Consider the following 23,605-nt stretch of genomic DNA (forward strand, 5'->3'; position numbering starts at 1 on the left):
GCGTTCCCGGCGTCCCCCGAGACCCGAGCTGGGGAGGAGATAGGGAGGGGCACTGAGTGGGCGGGGCGGGCCCTGCGCATGACCGGAGGGGCCGCCGCTCGGGCCGCGCTCAGGTAGCCCGGGAAGGGATGGGAGGAGGGAGGATGGTGGGCTGGGGCGGGAGACCCCTCCCCCGTTCCCCCCCTCCCACTACCGGCCCACGGGCGCACGCCCCTCGGCCTCTCGAGGTCGGGGGTAGGGGCCGAAAGCCACGACTTATCTCGACCCGCCTCTGTCGGGCCGACTGCGCACGCGCAGTCTGACGGAGGCCGCCAGCGAGCGAAGACTGGACTGGGCTCGGGCCCGTCCGCGTTCACGTGGTCGCCGGGGCTGGCGGGGGGGGGGGGGGGGGTGGTTGGAACTGAGGCCCTGAGACTGCTAGTGGCCTGCGAATGACCCAAAGGGCCGGGGTTTGGGTGCCCGAAGGGGAAGGAACCTCAGCACCCTTTAGTCAGCCAACGTTGAAGCGCATACTGTGTGCCCGGCTCTGTGCTAAGACCAGTCAACAAGCATTTATTGAGCTCCTACCGGGTACTCGACGCGGCGTTAAGTGCTGGGGACACAGACACATTTATTAAGTGCCTCCTGGGTGCCAGACCGTGCTAAGAGCTGGGAAGAAAAGGCAGCAAGCATTTATTAAGCTCTTACTAGGTACCAGGCACCGTGCAAGGCTCCGGAGAGAAAAACCAGTCAATAAGCCTTAAGTGCCTACTGTGTGCTAAGCTGGGGATACAAAGAAAGGCAACAGACTAAGGAGGGGAGGAGGAGGAGGAATTTGAGATCTGATGGGAGAGGCAGCGTGCAAACAGCTTCATGTAAACCTACTGGATCAAGGGAGATAAGAGAGAAGTCAATGGCATTAGAGGGATTGGGAAAGGTTCCTGGGAAGGTGGTAATTTCTCTGGAACCAGGTGATGGACAGAGATGGGGGGGGGGGCGTAGAGAAAATTCTGCAGTCTGAAAATGGAGGGACTTGTGGGAGCGGGACATCAGAGTGCTTGGGAAAGAAGAGGCAGGAGGGGAACCTTAGAATGTTGGGACCTTGACACTTAGAAAGTGAGTCGTGAAGGACCTTAGAACAGGGACTGTCAGAGTTGGGAGGGACTTTCCGGTTTATAGGAACTGAGAACACAGGACATAGACCACCAGTGTGGGAGAGCCCTCAGGAGCCAGACCAGTTCCTTTTTTACAGAGGAGAAAACGGAGGATAGGAGGTCACACACCAAAGTAGTGGCAGGGCCAGGTCCCCTGCCGTCCAGCCCACCAGCCTTCCCTGGGTCCATTTTTATTCCACAAGCATTACCTCTTCCCTCTCCCTGATAGATACAGAGATGAAATGGATTATCTATACTCCACTTCCCTCCCCTTTACCACTATGGCTCGTATTCCCTGGGGCTGAACATTTTCTGCAGACTTTCCCCTGCTTTGGCCTCTGGGGAAAGGGATGGATGCTTTCCCCCTCGTAGGGCAGACTCTTTAGGTTCACACTGTTTCCTCTAGTGCTTGGCATAGGGTCTTTATGCCTCCCAGGTCCCTAATAATTGTTAGTGGAGTATTGTGGTTCAAAAGCCCGACTGGCAAGTTCTGGTTTTGTTGTTTCAGAACCTGCTCAGTTCTGGGGAATTCACATCATTTTCCTGCATTTCAATTTCAGGTTGCCAAGGGCATAGTTCCTTAATTTCTGTTTTGTTGTACCCATGTATGAGTAGCTGAATGTTTAGATCGATTTACCTTCTCCATGCAAAAGAGATTTGCCACCCCGGTTACTGGACAGCAGCTCCAGGAAGGAGAAAAAGGAGGAGAGAAAACCTGGATTCAGATTTTGCTCCCTGGCATACCCACTGTGTGACCTTTTGAGTCGTCTGCACCTTAGTTTTCCCATGGATAAAGCGGGGATACTTCTCATACAAGGGTGTTGTAGAGCAAATGAGATAAAGAATCCCATCAATCTAGGATAATAGTACACATTTATATGATACTTGATCATATTTGACCATATTTTTATATGATATTTGATCATATTTGGGGACTTTTCTGTGGTGATCTGCCACCCATTTACTTCTTTTCTTTCTTTTTTTTTTTTTTTTTAGTGAGGCAATTGGGGTTAAGTGACTTGCCTAGAGTCACACAGCTAGTAAGTGTTAAGTGTCTGAGGCCGGATTTGAACTCAGGTACTCCTGACTCCAGAGCCGGTGCTCTATCCACTGCACCATCTAGCTGCCCCCTACTTCTTTTCTTAATCATAGTCTTTAAATCTCAAAGAAAACTCTGGAAATATTTGCATCTGCTGATGTCTGTTAGGTCACATGACAGGAGCCTGGACTTTGAAATAATTTATTCATTATATTCATTCTAGGGCTGAAATACTAGTTTGAACTGGAAGCACCAGGCTGAAGATAGAAATATCCAGACACCTTTGAACTGGAGGAGAGAGGGCTACTCTTCCAAGTGTGAAGCATGTACCCTTGCAACAGTACTTAGCTGGGGGAAAGCGCCTCCGAGATTTCTTAGGAATGCTGCTTGGATTTCTTGGTAGAAGCTTTGTTTTGCTGAGCAGCTGAGGCTCTCTTTTCTGGGATAAGGAGATTCAAGACGTTCATGAGACCCCTAGGCCTTAGAAGAAGAAGGCATCTGGCACCTTCACTCAAGCTCATCGGGTGTCCATTATAAGTGCCTAAAATAAAGGCATCCAGGCTTCCTCCCTCTGGATTGGTGAAGTCAAGGGAGAGAAAATCTACTCTTGAAAGAGAGATGGCTGAGCGGTCTTTAGTGGAGAGGAAAACTCAGGTGAGGAGCAACCTGCAGTAAATGGCCACCTCCGTCTCATCAGGGACCAAGGCAGTCTCTTGGTGAGTAGCCCATCAGCCACATGACTTCTGTGATATCTGCTGTGAAACAGCCCTGCAGCTTATTTATTTTTCAAAATGCATTTTGTGAGGGGGCTGATTCAATAGTAGAGTTTCGGGTCAGCAGACATTTACCAAACCTTGCAAGTAGTAGGCACTTCATGGTTTCCAGAGTGCTTCCATAAAGTCACAGAATCTCAGGGTTGAAAGGGACCCAAGGAGGCCATCTAGCCATCCCTGAACAGCCTAACTGGCATGTGCCATTGGCTGCTTGAAGACATCCAGAAAGGGAAACCTCCCTGCCCTTTGGAGTGTCCCAAGCCACTTTGGGATGGCTCTGATCATCAGGAAGGTTTTCGTTAGGTCAGGTCTCAACCTCTCTCTGGGCACCTTCTGCTCTTGCTTCAGCCCTCCAGGCCAGTCAGAACAGAGCTCACCCCTTTTCCAGATGTCAGCCCCTTGGGTACTTGAAGACAGCTATTGCATCCCATTCTCATTGTCCTGCCTATGGACCCCCCCCCCCCCCATTATCAGCCTCCTTCCTAACCTGTGGCATCCTCCAGTGATGGTCAGCCCCTTCTTGCTGACCTCTCTGCCTGTGTTGATGTGCCCCAAGGCCTGCTGCTTTTGGCTGCCATCAAGGACTGTTCATGTGGATTGAGCCTCCCTTAGTCTTTTACCAAATGAGCTTCTGTCTAGCCCTGCCAGCCCCCACTGGTCCTTGGGAGGTTTTCAGATCTCTTATGTCATTTGTTCCTCACCCTAATCCTATGTTAGGTCATATCATAGCCATTTAATTAAGGAGGAGATGGTCTTAGGTGAAATGACATGCCCAGAGTCGCAGTCCTCATGTGGCAGCACTAAATGCCAGCCCGGACCTTCTGACTCCAGTTCCAGTCAGGGCTCTTACCCATACTTAGTCCTCACTATGAGGAGCTTCCCTTAAGGACCAATCAGAGGATTGAACTCACTCAGTCCCCCAGGTTTTTTGTGGGGCTTGGATGGAATCATTCTTTCGGAAGCGTTCTGGCATAATATAAATGTCAGCTATTGTTATTTGTAATTAAGTCATTTCCATCGTTATCAAGGGATGACACATGTTTGGGATGTGCTGAGTTTTCCTATCCTTGAAGAGCTGGCAAGGATGCCTCTTAAAGAGTCTTAACAGCCGTCCGCCTGAAACAAAGTTCCCCAATTCATTCCAAGATGTTTTATAGCTTAAAACAGTCCCGTTCATCAAACATGTAAATGCCTGCTTGGAGTCAGGAAGACCCAAGTTTGAAATCTGCCTTGAATCCTAAACTAGCTGTGTGACCCTGGGCAAGTCACTCACTGGCCATCTGCCTCAGTTTCCTCACCTGTAAAGTAGAGATAACATTGGCATCTATCCCCCAGGACTGGTGTGAGGATCAAATGAAATCCTATTTGTAAAGGGCTTTGCTGACTTGAAATTTCTCTAGAAATGCTAGTTACTACTACTATTATCATTACTTTGACTACTATGGGCAAGGAGCTGTGCTCGAGTCTAGGAACGGAAAGATGAAAAATGACATCCTTCCTATTCTCAAGTAGCTTATAGTCTGTTGGGGGAAGAGGTCGATACGGACATTTGCTCATGGTATCCTCAACACTGAGAGGTGTTGGTATTCCTAGTTGGGAATGAGAAGCAAAAGGCTCAGGGAATTCTGTTGGACAAGAAGATGAGGCAGAATGGGGGGTGGAGAGAGCGCTGGGCTAAGCGACCGGAGATCCCATGCTAGGCCTGAGCCTGCCGATGGCTCTCCTGTGGAGAGGGGGCCGAGTCATCGGCTGCCTCTGTGACCGCAGCCAAGTCACTGGGCCTCTCCAGACGGTGGGGGTCAGAGTTTTTGGTAAAATGCAAAGCTTGAGTAAGGGGTGGGTCTGTCTGTGGCAGCAGCCCAGAGGACCTTTGGGGGAGAGAGCTGGGGGACTGTGCTTCCAGGACACAGGTGCCCAAGATGGAGGAGCATTTTAAGATATAAAAAGAGCTTTCCTCTAAGCCACCCTCAGGGAGGTAGCACTTATTATTATCCTTATGTTTACAAATGAGGGGACTCAGAGGGGCTGAAGTGACTTTCTTGTGGTTAGACACAGAGTCATCCTCAGAAGGGGAATTTGAAAAAAGCCTGGACTTGGAGTCAGATGATGAGGGTTCACATCCTGCCTCCAGTCACGCCCTCCGTGTGTGAGCCTCACCTCTCTGGGCCCCAGCCTCCACATGGGTGAAGGGAGCGCGTTGGCCCAGGTGGCTCTAAAGACCCTTCCACCTGCAGATCTGTGAGCCTTTGTTCCCCAGGCTCTTCTACCTCCCTTGGATGCCCTTTGCACTTTCCCAACTTCCACTGTGCTCACATTGTCCATTGCCCCCAACTTCCTCTTAATGCTACAGGAACTTAGTTATCAAAAGAAAGTGGTGAACGCCAGTGTGGTTGAAAGGGGAAGGCTCAGTGTTTCCAATATGATTTGTCATCGTGGGCACGTCATTCCTCCTGTCTCTAATCCTCCTCCTCTTCTGGACTGATGGTCCAGAATGCGTGGAGGCCTGTGGGGGTTGACGCTCCCACACTTGGGTAGTGGTTCTGTCCCTTTGTAGTTCAGGGAGCCCAGAAGGGTTCACTGACATCAAATCATGAGCCGTTCCAGGATGAGATGGAGATGGGAATCTTGGCTAAAAACAATGGCATCCCCAGCTGCTCAGAGACATGCTGTCATCCCACGTCTCTGTCTCTCCAGGTGGAATTACTTTTTCCTTTATGATGGCTCAAAGGTAAAGGAAGAAGGAGACCCAACTAGAGCTGGCATTTGCTATTTCTATCCTCCTCAGGTGAGCCTTTTGGTTTTTTACACAGGAGTCCAGCATCTGCTGCTCCCAGACAGCAGTTTTTAAAGGTTGGGGCCCGCAGCTGTGTTTGTGATCTGGGAATGAGGCCGCAAAGACCTGAGGCGCCTCCCATGTGCCTGGTACCAAGCTGTGTCCCGGGGAAGACACACAGCCCCTGGCCACGGAAAGCTCACAGTTTCTCCCTGGTTCCTAGTCCCCAGATTGCTGGTTCTGGCCTGGAAATCTCTGGATTATTTGGCCCTTCTGCAGCCATTGCTGCTCCCCTGCCCCTTTGTTTCCCTTTCGAGTCTGCTCTTCGCAAAGTAGATACTGCCGACCAGTGTGATGACTGTGACTTGGACGGTCCTCATCTTTGTCCTGGGACCCCTGAATTTGTGCCACTTTGGCCTCTCGGTCCCCAGAGGAGATTGCGTTAGCAGTGAAGGGTGAAGGCACTCTTGCATGCGCCCATGCTTAGTGCCTAGCACATAGGTGGTGCTACATAAATGCTTACTCCCTTTCCCCTTCTGTGGCCCAGAATGATCAGTACCCAGTCAGTGTTCTCTGTCATTCCACCCTCCACGTGGTGAGTGCCCCATCTGTGTCTGGGTGAGAGGTGATGGCTTTCAGTCTCTTCTCCAGCTTTCATGCCTTTCCCACAGACAGCACTTGACCAGCAGGAGTTCCTCTGTGGACAGATAGCTGGAGTCGTCCGCTGTATCTTTGAAATCTCTGGTTCTCCTCCCAATCTTGTTCGTCTGAGGAAACTGAAATTTGCCATAAAGGTCGATGGAGATTTCCTTTGGGTAAGTTAAAGACCTGCACCGATTACAGAGACAGGAATAAGTGCTGGATTTCACTGGGGTAGGGAACTTGTGGGGAGGAGAGTCCATCTGCCGATGCAGGTTGGCACCTTCCCAGAGCTAAAGCAGCTTGCTGAGAGCCCCACGGCCAGGTGGTGTCAGAGGCAGAACCTGAATTCTGGTCTTCCTGGATTCTTAGTAGAGAGCTATTAAAAAACTATGAGTTTGGTTTGGTTTTGGTGACAGAACTGCTGTGACTGCATTTAGACAGTGGCACTGAAAGAGCCGTGGTGGTATTTGCTGCCAGTGAGGACAGTCACCTTCCTCCTTTCTCTACGGCTTCTTTATAACCAGGTGGTGTCGGGACCCTTTTGCTCAGTGTCTGGAAGCTCCCTTTAGTCTGAGTTACACACTGAGTCTTACCTTCCCCGTCCCCTCGGTTCTGTCAGGAAGCTGGGCAGGGTGATCTAGAACCCATGATGCATTTAGGGGTGTGATGCCTTGAGTTTTAAGGAACACAAGAAGATTGAAGCCATTCTCTTTCCCATTAATCAGTCTGTGCGTGTGCCTTTATGTAGCCAGTCTAATATGTCTTCCCAGAAAACCTTCCAAGCTGAAGGATGAAGACACCGAGGGTCCCCAAGGCCACAGAGCCGGGCCAGGGTCACACCACCAGCTGTTGTTGTCTGTCTCTCCTTTCACGAGCAGCCTCTGCTTTAGGGCAGCTTGGTTCCTAGAAACTCTCTCTGTGGCAGTGGGGCAGGTTTGTTATTCACTTCAACAAGTATTTATTGACCAGCTACCCTGGGGCTAGCGTGGCACTCAGCACTCGGGAAGTCCATGATCCAGCTGGGAATGTGAGAAATGCGCATGTGGAAAAATTAGACATATTCTAGATGCTGTGTAATAAAGGGCTAAACAGAATACAATCGGTGCCAAACTGTCAGCCAACACGCATTTATTAAACACTGCCTGTGTGCCCGGCACCGTGCTAAGTTCTGGGAATACAAAGAGTGGGGCCCCCGGCCCAAGGAGACCTGGGGTATGATGTGCTTAAGGGGCTGGGCTTTCAGCAAAGAAAGAGAGGGTTGTGGGTGGGAGTTAGAGGAGGGGCTTCCTGGAGCAGGGGTGGATGAACCTGGCCCTGGGGAGGAAGATTGGAATGAGGAGAGGAACGGGGGAGGCCTATTGAGCTGTTGTGGGGGGATGCTGGGCTGGAGCAGAAGCTTGTACTGGGGCATCTGCATGGGGGCTGAGCCCGAGGCTACAGCCTTGTGGTGTCCCTCTGTGTTCCAAAGGTGCTGGGCTGCACGGTTGAGCTCCCTGATGTCAGGTGCCGAGAATTCCTGAATCAGCTGATTGGATTCTTCACTTTTTATAATGGGCCTGTTTCTCTGGCTTACGAGGTATGTAGATGCAGATTAGTCAAGGCTGCTGTTTCCGTAGGGCCTTGCTGGAAGGCAGGTGTTAACAGGACACCCCAGGGACTCTGAGGGCTGCTCATATTTATAGGCCTGTCCTCTTCTGGCGCCGTTAGCACCTGCCCTCCTCTCCTGCTGAGTAGCCACATTTTCTCTTGGCATCATGTCTGTAGTCCTTAGCCATGGCCATCGGTCCCATTGTCTTCCTCCCTAGGCCCCTCGTCCTGAGGGTTAGAGGGCAGGTGTTTACGATCAGCTCTGGGCTCCCAGGCCTGTGCATCTAACTTCAGTCTGTGCAGGGGAGCATCCCCCCTCCCCGGGGGGCCTAGACTGTGGACAGCAAAGGGTCCTACCCCCTCCCCAGAGAGCAGTGCCGGCCATGCAGGACACGGCCCAGGACCTTCGTCTCAGTCTTCAGGCATACTGAATTTCTCTGCAATCATTCCTGCCTTAGACTCGTCCTCAGGAAGAACTGAACAGGGAGTGGGACAGCTTTATCCACTATATTCTGAAAAACACCAATGAGCTGCACAAAATATTCAACTCCCTTTGGAACTTGGACAAAACCAAGGTAACCTGACTTCTCCCCTTCTTCCTTATGTAGCACATGTAGGGGAATAATTGCTGCTCCAGCCTGTTTTTAAAATGGAATGTGTGTGGGCATGTGTGCATGTATACACACATACATATACATATACATATACACACATATACATGTATGTGTATACACATACACATATACGTATACATGCATACACACACACATATATATACACATACACACACACACACATACACACACACCCATACGGTGTTACACTATCACTCTAGAGAAGCAATGGGGAGAACTGGAGGGAGGCCTGACCTCTGGAGCAGGAAGTCCTGCCTTCTGCTCTGGCCTTGACGCCTCCTCTCTGTGCTTGAGCCTCGGCAGCTCTCTGAGACTCTGATGTCATAGGGTTCTAGACTTAGCACTAGAAGCAACTTTAGAGGCCGTGATGCCTGACTCTCTCTCTTAACAACAAGAACAAAAGCTGGCATCTACACAGCACTGCAAGGTTGGCAGAGTGTTTTACAGATGCTGTCTTCCGGATCCTCACAATAGCCCGGAGAAGTAGGTGCTATTATTGTCCACATTTTGTAGATGGGGGAACCGAGGCAAACAGGGTGAAATGACTTGTCCAGGGTCACATGGGGTCTTTCTGATTCCAAGGCCAGCACTCCATCTGCTGCACTGCCCAGCTGCCCGTTTTACAGGGCAGGAGTCCCCGTGATAGGAGTTTTCCCTACCAGCCACATCATAGACTGTTAGTGTGAAACTGTAAAGGCCTCTCTCACCCGTGCTCGAGGGTGAGTCGCTTGGGCCGCATCTCTTTTTTCTGTTCCTGTTGCATTAGGGGTGCTGGATTGGTAGTGCCAGCTTCACCCATTTTTGTACTACTTAGAGATGGTAAGGAGTGTCACAGTCAGGAAGAGAGAAGGTGAGACTGGCAGGTGAGGTGGGGGAGGGAGGCTGCAAAGCCCCTGCTTTTGATTAGGTGGGCGGGGCAGGCAGTGGGCCTGGGCTCCCATGCCCACATTATGTCCTTTGGAAAGGCTTCCTGGGAAACAGAAGTTCCTGAAGGTGACCACAGGAGGGGATTGACATCTCTGTAGCTGCTCCCTGTTATCAGCCTCCATGCTTCTCCAGGTGGAGTTGTCAACCTGTGGCTTCCAACACTTAGTACGGAGCCCAGAGTGTGGGCGCTGAACAAACGCTCCTGCTCCTTGGTTGCTTGGCCACCTTCAGTCTGTTTTCCAGTCCTGAGGGTGGGTTTACAGAGCGCCCACCTCCCAAGTGCACCGGCTCTTTTTTTTAAAAAATTAAACAAAATGTCCCCGTGGGCTTAGATGATGCTTCAGTCTGTGGCGAGATGGAAAGGGAACCCTACGGGACCAAACCCAAGATTTCAGTCTCACAAATTAAGGACATTTCTAGGACCTTGTCACTGAAAGGGAAGGTGGCTGGCAGGCAGCTTGTCAGGTGTTGCGGAGGTTTCTGATGGCTTCAGCCCCTGTCCCGAGGAGGATATGTTTGTGTGTTTCTGCAGTGTCGTTCCTGGCAGGTGGGGGCCAGGGGCTTTCTCTTCCTTTGGGGAAAGAACTTAGGGAAACCAGACAGTGGATGAGTGCAGCTGGAGGGAGAGCCATGGTGTGCTTGGGGAGGAAGCTGGTGAAGTGGGGTGGGTGGATATTTGCTGGGCCTCATTGTACACGGGGCCTTCGGCCTTTTTTAGCATCAGAAACCACTTCCTCCCACTCTTGCTGAAGGGCAGTTCCAGGTACCTCAGCAGGGAAGCAGAAATGAGAGGGCCCCCTCCACATTCCCTCATTTACTCTGTGCTCAGCTTGGAGGTCTGTGTCCTGTTGTTCCTTCCGACTACCAGGCCTGTCCACACTGCAGGGTCTTGTGAGTATGGAGAGGTAGAACAGGCCGGCATGTAGACACAGATCTCACCGTGCAGCATGCTCGGCTTTTCTGGAGTGAGGCTTAGGACTTGCCTAATACATCCTCTCCTCCTCTGCCTTGTCCTTGTTAATGGGTTGTCTGTCTTCTGACCTTTTTCCGCAGGTGGAGCCCCTCCTCTTACTAAAAGCTGCTCTCATTTTGCAGACCTGCCAGCGATATCCTCACATTCTGGCCGGCTGCATCCTCTATCAGGGACTGTGAGTAACTCAGAGCCCCCGGGGATCTTATGTATTTCAGTAGCTCTGCTTCGGGGCTCAGCATGGCCCTCGTCCAGAGCTCCCTCCTGGCTGGGCTCTTGTGAGGGCGAGCTGAGCCTCTGGTACTCTGGGTGCCGGCATGTGTTGCGAACAGAAGATACCCCAGGTTTGAAGTGAGGGGCATGTGTATTCCATTCAGTAAAGCCAGAGGGCATTGCAGGGAGGGAGGGTGGGGACTTTGCCCTGTTTGGTGGAGATGAATTTATTTTTTAATGATAATTTTTTCAATCAGTAAAAATCTGTCTTTTCCCCCTCTTACTCCAATTCCCTCTCTTCCCCTCTTCCCCAATTGAGAATGAAAGAAAAACAAAATCTCTGTTGTGAACATATGATGTCAAACACAACAGACTTTTTCATTGGCCATGTCTGAAAAAAATGTCTTATTCTGTCCTCTTGAGTTCTTCTCTCTATATGGAGGCAGGCGGTATGTTTCTCCATTAGTCCTCTCAAATTGTTGGCTTTCATTACACTGTGAGAGCTCCTAGTTCTTTCAGAGTTGTTTCTCTCTACTATATTGTCATCATATAAATTGTCCTCCTTGTTCTCATTTCACTCTGGATCAGTTCATACAAATCTTTGCAGATTTCTCTGAAACCATCCCTTACTTCATTTCTTACAGCATAATAGTATTTCATAACATTTATATACCAAAGCATGTTCAGCCCTTCCTCAATTTGGGGCATTGTCCCACACTCCTATTCTTTGCCACCCCAGAAAGCTATAAAACATTTTGTACATTCTTAGTTTTTTTTTTTTTGGTTTATTCCTTTATTTTTACTTGTGCATGCTTACCTTTGTATGTTTTGGGTTTTTTTTTTTTAACACTTGTGGGTTTTTTTTTATCAGAAATGGTTAGAAGTCTTCTATTTCAAGGCTTCTTAAACTTTTTCCATTCTTGACCCCAGGTATGTGTGTAGGTATATAAAATAGGTATACGTATCCTTTGACCAAATTTTTTGCGACCTCCCCCCCTTTCAGTTTCATGATCCACAGTTTAAGAAGCTTTGCTCTATGTCATTAAATTGGGGGGAATCAGAAAGGCTAGGCAAGGGGGAGGTAGAGGGGGAGAAGATGATGAGTTTGGTTTTAGACAAGTTGAATTTGAGATGCTGATGGGCTCCAGGAGGAAAAGGGGGTGGTATAGGCCTGAAATTTCAGAGAGAGGAGAGATTAGGGCTGGATAATCTATGCTTGCTTGCTTCATTTGGGAGTCATCTGCACAGAAGAGACCTGGGGTCTCGGAGGGAGAGAGAATAGAGAGAAAAAGGGCCCAGAGAAAAATGGGCCTTGGGGAAAATGCACACTCCCTGGCAGGGGTGGATAATGGTTTAGCAAAGGAGGTGTGATAAAATAATGGGAATCTAAAACATCACAGAGGGAAAGGGAAGTCGTGAGGAGAACTAGCTTAGAAGCCAGAGAGCAGGAGGGTTGGCTTCATCCAGGTCTGCAGGGCTCAAGTAGAAAGAAAAATGGTGTCACATTTAGTAGTTCACAGATTACTGGTCTCCTTGGAAGGAGTCACGTCAGTTGACTGTTGGGCTCAGAAGCCAAATGGCAACAGGTTGAGGACTCTGTGAGTGAGAAAATGGAGGTAGTAGAGAAGACACCTTCTGTGCATTTGGATGATAGTTTGGCCCAGTGACAGTGGCAAGTTCTCAAGGGATCAGGGGTGTCTAGATGTGCTCGTAGGCAGCAGGAAATGGTCGGTAGAAACATAGAGGAAGAATGCAACCTTTGTAGGATGCATTCAGTCAGCAAGTGTTGATGGGAGGGACTGGAATCAAGGGCACAAGGAGAAGTCATGGCCCCTCTCTTCCTTAGAGACCTGATGGAAAGGAGGTGAGAATAGGGGCTAGGGTAGGAGGGTTTAAAATTGTAGAATTGGAAAGAAGAAGGGGGCATGTAGTGGGCGGATGTGAAGTCCTCTTCTGAAATGGGGGGAGGTGGTGTTATTATGAGAGATTTGAGGAGAGCAGAGAATGGAACAGTTATTGTAGGGAAGGAAGAACAGGATGGGTGTGCAGCCAGGTAGGGCAAGTTCACATTGAAGAATGTGAACTTGTAGAGGACTCAGTTGTCATAGTCGTGTGACTTTCCCGACTCTCTGTCTATCATCTTACCCGCTGCTTATTTCATGAAGGTAACCGTCCTGCTAGCCTTGGTCCAGCCACATCCAGTCAGTACCAGCAGCATATTTTAGGAAAGACACTGACAGGCTGAGCAGTGTCCAGAGGACAGGTGACCAGGGTGAAGAAAAGCTGAGAGATCACACCATAGGAGGATCACTTGGAGGAGCCGAGGAGACCTATGATGGGCATGATCATGGGCTTCAAGTATTTGATGAGAAGCTACCCTGTGCAAGAGGGAGAAGCTTGTTCTTTTTTGTTTTGTTTTGTTTTGTTTTGTTGGGGCAATGAGGGTTAAGTGACTTGCCCAGGGTCACACAGCTAGTAAGTGTCAAGTGTCTGAGGTCAGATTTGAACTCAGGTCCTCCTGAATCCAGGGCTGGTGCTTTATCCACTGCACCACCTAGCTGCCCGGAAGAAGCTTGTTCTGCTTGGCCCTGAGGGCAGGACCAGGAATGGGAAGGTTCAGGGAGGCAGCCTGAGGCCCCATGAAAAGAAGGACTTAGTCCTGAGGAAAGGAGAGATCATGACAAGAGTTAAGAGTAGGTTGAGGGAGGTGGCTAGGTGGCGCAGTGGATAGAGCACCGGCCCTGGATTCAGGAGGACCTGAGTTCAAATCCAGCCTCAGACCCTTGACACTTATTAGCTCTGTGACCCTGGGCAAGTCACTTAACCCCAATTGCCTCACCAAAAAAAAAAAAAAAAAAGAGTAGGTTGAGTGTGTGGGAAACTGGGAAGGTTGGAAGGAGAGGAAATTAGGGTGGGAAAGTGGAATTCCAAAGTTGTAGATCTTGGAGGGAGGTTATTTCTGAGAGATTCTATGTTGCTGTCAGTGACTATTGGTTAAGGGCTCCCCTGAACTTGTCTTTTTGAGTTACCCTATTTTCCAAAAGCACAGGACCCAGAGTGTGCAGGAGGCCCTGAATGTGTCAAGGACGAAGCTCCCCCTGAGCTGACATCATTTGTTGCACCCCAAGCTGGACTCCCTGTGTGCCCTTGGGAGACAAGGCAGGTGCCAGCCAGTCTGTGCCATACTGGGATAATGCTTGTGCAGATAAGCAGACCCTCTCATCTACATAGTCTAGGTGCTCCTAAGGGAAAAGAATGAGGCTTTTGCCATCACCTTGCTCCCCCCGATGGGGAGTGGTCTTGTCCTTTTTTCCACTTTTGCTACACTGTTCCCCCTCCCATGTCAGGCCCCTTCTTGGTATCCCCTGCCTTTGTCCTGCTATTATAAAAATGCAAACTTGTGTGAGAACCAGGAGCCCTCAGGGTTTCATGTACGTGTTCATTTCTCTTAGAATAAACTCGATTTTCACGTAAGTCTTGTATCATTGTGATTGCCTTTTGACAGTGTCCAGAGTGAGATGGAGAAAAGAAGTAATTGAATTTACAGAGGTTGAGGAACTTAGGGGTCAGGTTGTTAGTGTGGTGGGTAGGGGCAGAATGGCAAATACCAAACTTTCGGGAAAAGGCAGGAAAATCACCTAGAAGTTGGTGGTTGAGAGTAACAAGAATAGGAAGAGGGTGGCCACAAGGGATTGAGTGGACCTTGCCCAAAAGATCACTGAGGGATGTGGGTAAAGGAATTCTGTGGATGTGGCAAACAGAGGGAGGAGAAATGAAGCAGAGTCAGATTTTATTTTCTTGGGCTCAAAGATCACTGCTGATGGTGACATTAAAAGACTCTTGCTCCTTGGAAGGAAAGCCTTGGCCAATCTGGACAGGGTTCTAAAAAGCAGAGACATCACCTTGTTGACAAAGGTCTGTATAGTCCAAGATATGTATGGCTGTGAGAGTTGGACTCGAGGAAAGCTGAATGCCACAGAGTCAATGCTTTTGAATTGTGTGCTGGAGAAGACTTTTGAGAGTGCTTTGGGTGGCCAGCAGGTCAACTCAGTCAATACTTACAGAAAATAATTCAGATTATTCACTGGAAGGTCAAATACTGAAGCTGGAATACTTTGGCCCCATAATGAGAAGCAAGGACTCATGGGGAAAGAGCCTGATGTTGGGAAAGATTAAAGCAAAAGGGGAAGGGGATGTCAGAGGATGAGACAGATAGAGAGAGTCATGGAAACACAGATTTGGGGAGAGAGTGGAGTATAGACAAGTCTGGTGTGCGGTGGTCCATGGGGTCACAAAGAATTGGTCACATCTGAACAATATCTGATTGTAGGTGAATTTGTAAGAGTGAAAGGATTTCCAAAACCAGAGTAGAATGACCTATGTGATTGGGTACACTGTGTGGGGAGGCATAGAGATGAGTTTGGGAGGGGGGCTACGAGTGTGCCCTTTGTACTTTAGGCAGTGAACCTGGGGGCTTCTCCAGCAGGAGATGGGTTACTGTGCTTTGTTCTTTTGACCCGACTAAGCTCCCCATAGTTGGCGAATGGGCCCTCTTGGAGACAGGGCTGGGCTTCAAGCCTTCTGACTCAAGTCAGTGAAGAGTTCTGCTCTCCATTCTTCCCACAGTCCTGCTTAGCAGGGATCGTCAGTGACCCTGAAGAAGCTGCTGAACTCTCCTCGGCTGTGGTAGCGGCTCATTATGGTCTCTCTTTGTGTTTTGCCCCTCCTAGGATTGTCACCACCCAGCTGCCACCTTCCCTCACTGCCAAGGTCCTTGTCCATCAAGCATCGTCTCTTAACGAGGTACAGTAAGGCCTGTGCCTGGGCCTTTTCTTTTCACCCCGCACCTGGCAGTGGCTAGAGTGACTCAATGAGATATTTACCCACAAGCCACAGTGGAGTAATCTGCTTCATCCACTTGAGTTGGAGGAGACCCTAAAGGCTGTCGCTTGTGACATTTCCCACGGTACCAGCACCCGGCCCTGCCCCATCACTGCGCTCTGTCTACCTTGTGTTCCCCAGGGTCAGGCCACTAGAATGGCTGAAGGTGATCCTACCCACAGTCCTATAGGACTGAAAGGCTTATAAACGTGCCGACAAACTAGCCCCTTCATTTTGCAGATGGAGCAACTGAGGCTCCAAGGAGCAAAGTCATTTGCCCAAGGGCAGGCACCCAACTGGTGATTGCTAGAGCTGGGATTTGAGGGTTAAGTGACTTGCCCGGGGTCACCCAGCTAGTGAGTGTCAAGTGTTTGAGGCTGAATTTGAACTCAGGTCCTCCTGAATCCAGGGCCGGTGCTTTATCCACTGTGCCACCTAGCCGCCCTCAGAGCTGGGATCTGAACCAACTTGTATTCACTCTCCTGATGAGTGATTTTTACACATCACCAAACTGTGTGTGTGCTGGCCCTAGTGAGTTAGTTCTTCACGTCAAGCAGGGCTTGGAGCTGGATTTCCCATGAGGATGCAGCCTGTGCAGTTTGGAGGAAGACCTGGATCACTTGCACAAGCTTTGGTGTTTGGCTTGTTTGAGTAGGAGAGGGTGAAGAGAACTGAAGGGCAAGTGCTAGAAATAGGAGCTCAGTCTACCTGTATTTTCCTCCTATTCTAACATTCTTCATGATGTGTAATAGCCAGACCCTCAAAGTAGCTCAGCTGTCCAGCGATTGCAGAATGGCTGAGCCATTTGGGGTGTGTGAATGGGGTGGAATGGCCTTGCATCCTAAGAAATGACAAGTGGGAGCCATCCGGGAAACCCCCAGGGGCCTGAGCTAAGTCTATACGTGCACACTGCCTGTAACTTGTAAGAAATCACACACACACACACACACACACACAGAGAGAGAGAGAGAGAGAGAGAGAGAGCGAAGTACCCAGAAAGGGAAGCAAGCAGGATGTTTCTCTTAACTACCTCATTAGAATTAATAGACCCAAAGGTAAAGAATCCACATGTGAGACAGACTTGCTATGACAAATGTAGTGTGAGGCAGTGTGGCATTGGGGGTGAGTGCCAGCCTGCTCTTGGGACCTGAACCTCTCCCATTGGCTTGGGTCAGGTCTCTCTGGGCCTCTATTTTCCTGCCTGCATGATGACAGGACTAGGCCGAATGATTTCCAAGGTTCCTTTTAGCTCTGACATACTTTGAGTCTCTTTGTCCCAGTAAAGGATTTTATGTGGACATTGCTGGAGAGAACTGTTGTTAGGCTAGATTATTGATTGCTCGGATGGGCAAGCCCTGGAAACCTGGACCCCCCCTGAGTCCTTCCTTGCCGGAATACTTACCTGTGCCAGCCCTGGGACCTGGGGCCATGTTCCAAAGTAGAATTTCTAGATGAGAGTTTTCATGGCATGATAGAGAACATGGAGTTCTGATAGCAGCCCAGAGAGTCTGGAAATGAGGTGCCCCAGCTCTGTGGGGCTGGACTCACTTGTCAAAGAAGGCTGATGGTGGGTGCTGCCCCCTGGCCTGTTGCAGCTCTTCTCGCCCAGTGCCTGTCACGCTACTGGCTGGGCAGCTCAGGCAAGCTTCTGTCCCATCTGCCTTGCTCTTGGTTTCAACAGAGGATGGGCTCTCTGCGCACAGTTGAATTTTGCAAACAGATGGTGCAGTGAATTCCTGATGGTTGGGTCAGGCCCCAGCTCAGAGTGAAAATGGAGCTGCACCGATAGAGAACCAGCTGATGTGTGTTTATTTTCAGAGTCTACCTGCAGGAGGGGATGATGCCCTTCAGGAGCGTGGTAAGTGCTGCTTTGAAAGTGGCCGGCTCTTCTGTTCTGTCTAACCACTCAATCATGTTTACTTACGAAGGCTGAGCAACGTGACTGACTCTTTCTGCATTCCTGTGTGCCCACTTCATCTGGTCACAAGGGGCTGGGAACAGATGATGAAAAGCCCCTTAAAGAAAAATCTTTCTCTGAATCCCTGTTTCTAAGCTCAGGTTTCAAGCCAGGACTTTTAAATCCTTCTTTCTGGTCCTCCTTAATTCAGCTGTTATGACAACATCCACGCAGCCTCCAGAGGTGACTCTGCTCCCATATCTTTGGGACGTGCTGCCGTGAGGGGGTTTCTTTCTACCTCCAGACTAGGGTTTATCAACCAGTTTAGGGAATAGAAGTGGTACAGCATCCTCCACCCACCCACCCCTCCGCCCCAGCCTGGGCTTCCTCTCCACCTACCCATTACTTGTCTTTGTTCAGCCATCTCCTCCAGAGATGCTGCTCGCTGGCCCCTGCTCCAGCATCTCCCTTCTCTTCCACTTCCTGTTCTTTTGTCCCATGGACATTGCTGGACATGGCAGTCTTTGGCCTATTGGCCTGTACTGTGCATCATGGGCTGGAAGCTCATTCCCAGTTGGACTCTTAAGGGTTTGTTGTATGGGTAGAGTATGTTCCCTGAACAAGTGTGGTCAGTTTTTTTTTTTGCTTTGCGATTTTAGGACCTACGCTGCCGGCAAACGTCCGGATCACCCCTGTTTTCCTCACAGAAGATGAAGCTGCTAGCCTTCGTGATTTCCCGGTAGAATGGATGACAAGGTGGGAAGTTCAGAACAGTCTAGAAAAACAGTATCTGCTCTAGTCGACATCCATCCCGTGTGGGCGGCCTGGCCTCCCAGGTGGGGTGGGTGCTGGGTTTCATAGCCAGACATGCAGCGCTGAACCTTAAAGCCCTTCTGTAATTTCTGATGCTGCAGACAGGCCAGCCTGCATTAACCACGATGAAGTAACAGAAACTCCCATTTGCACAGTGGTTTCCTCCCAATAACCCTGTGAAGACAAGTATTGGTACCCTCATTCTGCAGACAAGGAGGATGTGGCAAAGAAATCCTCGAGGCTTTGGCTTTGAAATCCCCCGACTGCTTTCACTTATTTGTCTACTAGGTCTTTGATAGAAGAGTAACCCATATGGTCCCCAAACCCACAGTGGGGCACTGCCCTTCCCTCTGTCCTCATTGCCTGTGGGCACCTGCTCGGGGAGCGACTCAGGAAGATCTTAACCAGTGGCCAACTCTCTAAAACTGGCAGATATTTATTTGGTAACGTCCCTGACGTGTGTCTGTTTACCAGGTCTCCCACATCTTTGGCCAAATGCAAGGAGAAGCCAGAGCCACATGCTGAAGGCTGCCTTGTAAATGAGGATCGCCTGGCCTGGAAACTGGCCGCAGCCCTGGGGAGTGAGTCGGCTTGTCCAAATGGCCCCGTGGAAGTCTGTGAGGAGCAAGGCCCCTTGCTTGGCCGTAACCCAGAGAGTGTCGGCCCGCCGAGATTACAAAGCCCTGCTGAGAGCCGCGGGCCAGAGCTCAGCACCAGCCCGGGCAAGGAGGCCAGGCTGCTCCAAAGCAAAGCCGCGTCTTTCCCCTCCTCCTCTGCACTCCCCACTCCGGGAGGGAAGGAAACCAAGACCCGATCAGTGCATTGCCACTTGCCCGGTGTCTGTGCCTCTGATGGTGGTAATGCACACCAGGAGAATGCTGTGAGATCCCCTGGGGAAGGACTCTGCCAGGACATTCCAGGGAGTGGCAGCCAGGACAGTGTTCCTGGAGGAGACCATCTTCCCAACGGGCAGAGCAGCCCATTGTCCTCGCCCCTCTCGGGCTCTGAGCACACGAGACAGACACGCGGTGCTGAAGAACAGGGTGCCGGGCGGTTCGGGGGAGGGGGCAGCCCACGGACATCAGCCTGTGCTCGGGAGGCTCGTTCTAGCTCCCTGGGGGCTCAGGGCCATGGCCTCTCTACAGATGGACCTGGCTTGAGCCCCCCTTGGGGGGACCCTCCGGCCCAGCTGGTGAAGATGCTCCTGTACACTCACAGTGTGAAAGGGCTGGTCTTGTCCCTGCTGGCTGAAGAAGCGCTCCTCAGGGATGAGGCGGTCATCGAGGACGCGGTAAGTGGGAGGCAGGGGAGGCATTGAGAGAGCCCCTCCCATGCCAGGCACTGGGCCCAGTGTGCTGCAAACACTCTGACTGGAGTCTCAAAGCAACGTTAAGAGGCAGGTGCCATTGCTATCCCCACTTTAGAGATGAGGAAACTGAGGCAAAGAAGGGTTATGTGTCCTGCCGAAGATCACGCAGCTCGTGGACGCCTGAGGCTGGCTTCAAGCTTGTCTTCTCGACTCCAGCAGAGCTCTGTCCTCGGCACCACTTAGCTGCCTCAGTGACCCCAGGCATCAGCGTGTTTCTCTTCAGGGGCTAGACCTCTGAAGTCATCTCCTGCCATGCTCCCATGTTACACAGCCTGCCTCACAAAGGAAAGGAGGGACGGGGCTCAATTAGGGTCTGAAGGTCCCCCTCAGAGTCTAGGGCCCTTTAGGTGCCCGGCTGTGCCTCCTCTCCCTTTGTCCTCTCAGTCAGCCCCCACTGTTCTCTTCCCCATGGGATGCGCAGGGCCCTGGCTCAGGCCAGAAGCATTAGGGCCTTGGCTCCTCTAAAACACTGTTGGCCATGTGGAGCTGGTGCCATCAGGGAAGTCAGCCTCCCTCCCACTGCACTGACCAAGGGGGCTCCTGCATCCTCCAGGCCTCAGGGGGCGGGGGTAGCATGGTGGAAAAGATGTCTATTGCCATGGTAACAGCCTCTTCTAACTGGCAGAGAATGCAGTGGCATCCAGAAACTGCAGGGCGAGATGGCTGCAGGGTGAGTGGTGTCTTGGGGCCTGCCTTGTTTTTGTTCTTAAGTCTGTATTATTCTAGGCCTTGTTCATTAGCATGCAAAGCTTGTGACCCTCTGCAAATGGGCAAGTCACCTTGCTGCACAAATGGGGGGAGGCGCAAATCCTGTGGAAGGGAGAGAGCCTCTTCCCTCCGACGCTCTGCTTGCCTCCATGTGCAGGCTAACACAGATGGAGTTCCCTCATTTTCTCCTTGCTATCTATTCCCCTCTCCGTGGGTGGGATTTACACCCTATGCATGGCTAACTCAGTGAAGGCCTGACGACAGTTCTGTGAATCTCACTGGAGAGCATTTGGCTTTTGGACTTGGGCGCCATGCCTGGGGCATCTCTTAGGGCCTCGTGTGTGGTTAGAATTTGGACCATCTACCCACAAGACACCGAAAAGGCAAATAGCCATCCTGGCTAGGGAGAACAGTGTCGCGGAGCAGCTTCAATCCCTAGAACGATATAAATTAAATCCCTGAGGGGGACATCAGTATCAATGGAAGCTAGAGAAAGATAGCATGTAAAATCTGTTTATGCCTTGTCATGGCAGCCAGGAACGTGACTACTATAGGCCCAGCATGCAAAGGGACACCCAGTTGTGGCTCCACCTGGGACAAGGACATTGTTTTATGGTGTTGGGTGTTCCTTGAAACATGGGAATTTGGTGCTGTTGGCTTGTCACCATGGATTAGTCCCTAGGGACTAGCCACAATGGGTTAAGTTACCAAGGACTAGTCACCACGGGTTAGTCAGTTGCTGAGAATGGTGGAGAAGATCCACCTTGCTCACCCTACTGGTCGAGGAGGGGGTCCCAGCTAAGGAGCTCAGCAGACTCAGAGCCTTTTATGGGAAGGTTCCTTTAATGTCTCCTGGGTTGGGGACCTGTGTCCAAAGAGCCCCGACGAATCCCCCTGCCCCCAGACTGCCGGCTAGGAAACCCAGTGCTTTGGCAGAATGTTAAGTGACAAGCAGAGATGAAGCTGGGATCATTCCCATTTGGGGGAGTTTCTCGTTGGTTATTTCACCTGCTCCCTGTAGCTGTGTTCCCAGTCCAGGCCTCAGGTGGCTTTGTTTCCTCATGTTGGAGTGTGAAAATCTCACAAGAAATGTTGGGTGTGAGAGAGGAAGGAGTAAAGGTGGCCAAGGTGGGGTTCAGGGAAAAGGGTGCAGTGAAGCAGGACAGCACCAGGGGGCAGCATGGAGCGGCTGTAACTGACCACAGCACAAGCCCCCAGCTCCCAGCCAAATTCCTTTGACCCTCCAATCAAGAACTGAAAGATGAGCTTGGCAGTGTTTGAGGAAACAGACCCTTCCATGGACGTGGGGCTTTGGAACCAGCCTCTTTGTCATGGGGAAAGATCGCTGGATTTGAAAGCCAAAGCCCCGGCTTCTCATGGTTCCGTTCTGTTCAGGAGATGTGCTTTGGAGAGCTTGTCAGCGGCCAGACAGAATGCCCGAGGACAGATAGCCACTGGTACAACAGCATCACCGTCCCGCACGGTGTAGCGAGTGGCACTGAGAGTCAGCATTCCTGGGCTTAGCTGCCACCTCCAGCATTTACTAGCTGGGTAATGGGCAAATCACTGAAACTCTTTGAGCCTCAGTTTTCTCACCTATAAAATGGGGATAAGAATGCTTGCTTTAACCATTCCCCCAGGGGTGTGATGAAAATGCTTCGCGTGTCTTAAAGCACTTCCGTGTCTGTGCAACCAAATGTGCTTCTGTCCTTCCACAGAGGAACGGGCCTTTGATTTGAGAGGAGATTCAGTTGCCATGAACCGTGTAGTTCAGACGCTCCCTGTGGCATTCACTGTGGGTTTAGTTTTTAATAGCAAGAACATGTCTCAAAATTGGTTCAAACAGCAGGGTATTTATTGGACCCTCTCAGTGGTGTTTAGGACTGCAGTGTAGAAATGGTCTTCTTATTGGGTAGGCCTTGTCATTTCATTAAGCAGGGTTTATGGATGGAGTTTGTTTAGCATTTGATGCATTAATAAAAATATAGGCCCCAAACAGGGCTGTGTGTAGCAAACGCTAAGCTGTTGATCTCCATGATAGATGTTGTCACAGGGCAAAAATGGGGAGCCCAATGCACTAAAAAAGTAGGATTTAAGAATCCTCACATCCACTTCCATAATCATTCTGCCCAAGTCAGTGCACATTCCATGTTGAATTCTCTCACACAGCTGTTGGAAAAACAGTCAAATGAGCAATCAAGCTGTATAATTTCTGCATTCCCATTAAAGGCACACATATCATGCCGTTAATTCTCATCTCACTGACTCTACGGGAAGTGACTGAGCAAGCACGCTGGCCATGCCACTGCCCAGCATTCATAGGGGCTCACTTGCTGGAGAAGCCATTTGGAGCATCTGTTTTCAGACAGAACTCACCCAAAGCCACTGCTGCCATCCTGAACACATCTATCATGCCTGCTGTCCAGCACTTGGGCCTAGTATTTATTCCAAAACTCCTGGCCAGGGCTGTTACACGCCCACATTAGAATTCCCGCATTGTCAGAGCTATTAAGAGACTCCTCATGTAAACATCTGTAGGTAGTAATTGGCTCAGAGGGGGGGCTTTCAAGCTCACTCTACCCCTGAAAAACCTCTTTGGAATTATGGCTTCGCTCCCACAGAGAGATTCAGATATTTGCAGGCTTCAAACCAAACCACTGCTGCATAAAAACAAAACTTCCAAGTGACTGTGCTCACAATGAGGTTAACCAGCCTTCTCAAGAGACTCTTTCCATTGCCTTATCCCAGTATCACAGTAGCTTGGCCTCGTTAAATGGTCTGGAGGTTCACCTGAAGGAGACGCTGCCCAAAGAGGAGCCTGCCACTGCACGAGCTACATACAGCTTCCTGCACTATGACAGCATTCAGAATGTGCTCACTGGTAAGGCGCCCTGCTGGCTCATCCGGGCCAGGGCCACTGCCTGGTAGAGGCCAGACTTATGGGGATCGTGACTCCAGTAGCCTTTGGTCACCGCAGATGAGCTCAAAATGGGAATGAAGACAGCACCCACTGAGCTTTCAAAGGCTTTTCTTGTTGGGCTCCTGGGGGTTGCCTTCCCAGTGGCCAAGGACCACAGACGTTCTGAAACAAGAAGCTTCTCACACTTCTGTGATGGAGGGTGGGGAGGCACTCTGTTGCAGCTCTGGTCAGAAGGTCACCCTTTCTTGGCATTCAGGGAAGCCAGTGAATCTGGGACTGGGACTGAGGAGAAACTGGGCTCTCACTTGTAGGCTGTGTGTCAGCT

General features: G+C 50.5%; 1 protein-coding gene across 4 annotated transcripts in view; it reads left to right on the plus strand.

The window, feature by feature from the left end:
* Nucleotides 1–46: 46 nt before the first annotated feature.
* HPS4 (HPS4 biogenesis of lysosomal organelles complex 3 subunit 2) overlaps nt 47–23,605 on the plus strand; it is a 30,528-nt gene continuing 6,969 nt past the window's right edge. The window contains exons 1-13 of one of the 4 annotated variants that reach the window (XM_043975864.1): nt 47–113; nt 2,396–2,888; nt 5,640–5,730; nt 6,390–6,533; nt 7,829–7,936; nt 8,406–8,522; nt 10,563–10,657; nt 15,423–15,495; nt 17,392–17,431; nt 18,130–18,226; nt 18,758–19,574; nt 20,278–20,322; nt 23,109–23,241. In XM_043975864.1, the coding sequence (XP_043831799.1) occupies nt 2,848–2,888; nt 5,640–5,730; nt 6,390–6,533; nt 7,829–7,936; nt 8,406–8,522; nt 10,563–10,657; nt 15,423–15,495; nt 17,392–17,431; nt 18,130–18,226; nt 18,758–19,574; nt 20,278–20,322; nt 23,109–23,241 (1,801 nt within the window). In that variant the 5' untranslated portion in view covers nt 47–113; nt 2,396–2,847. Of the gene's footprint in view, nt 114–2,395; nt 2,889–5,639; nt 5,731–6,389; nt 6,534–7,130; nt 7,294–7,828; nt 7,937–8,405; nt 8,523–10,562; nt 10,658–15,422; nt 15,496–17,391; nt 17,432–18,129; nt 18,227–18,757; nt 19,575–20,277; nt 20,323–23,108; nt 23,242–23,605 lie in introns of those variants that run through there. The other 3 variants (XM_043975866.1, XM_043975867.1, XM_043975868.1) reach the window with 3 other exon arrangements.

Source organism: Dromiciops gliroides, chromosome 1, assembly GCF_019393635.1.
Source record: "Dromiciops gliroides isolate mDroGli1 chromosome 1, mDroGli1.pri, whole genome shotgun sequence".
Taxonomy (NCBI): Eukaryota; Metazoa; Chordata; class Mammalia; order Microbiotheria; family Microbiotheriidae; genus Dromiciops; species Dromiciops gliroides.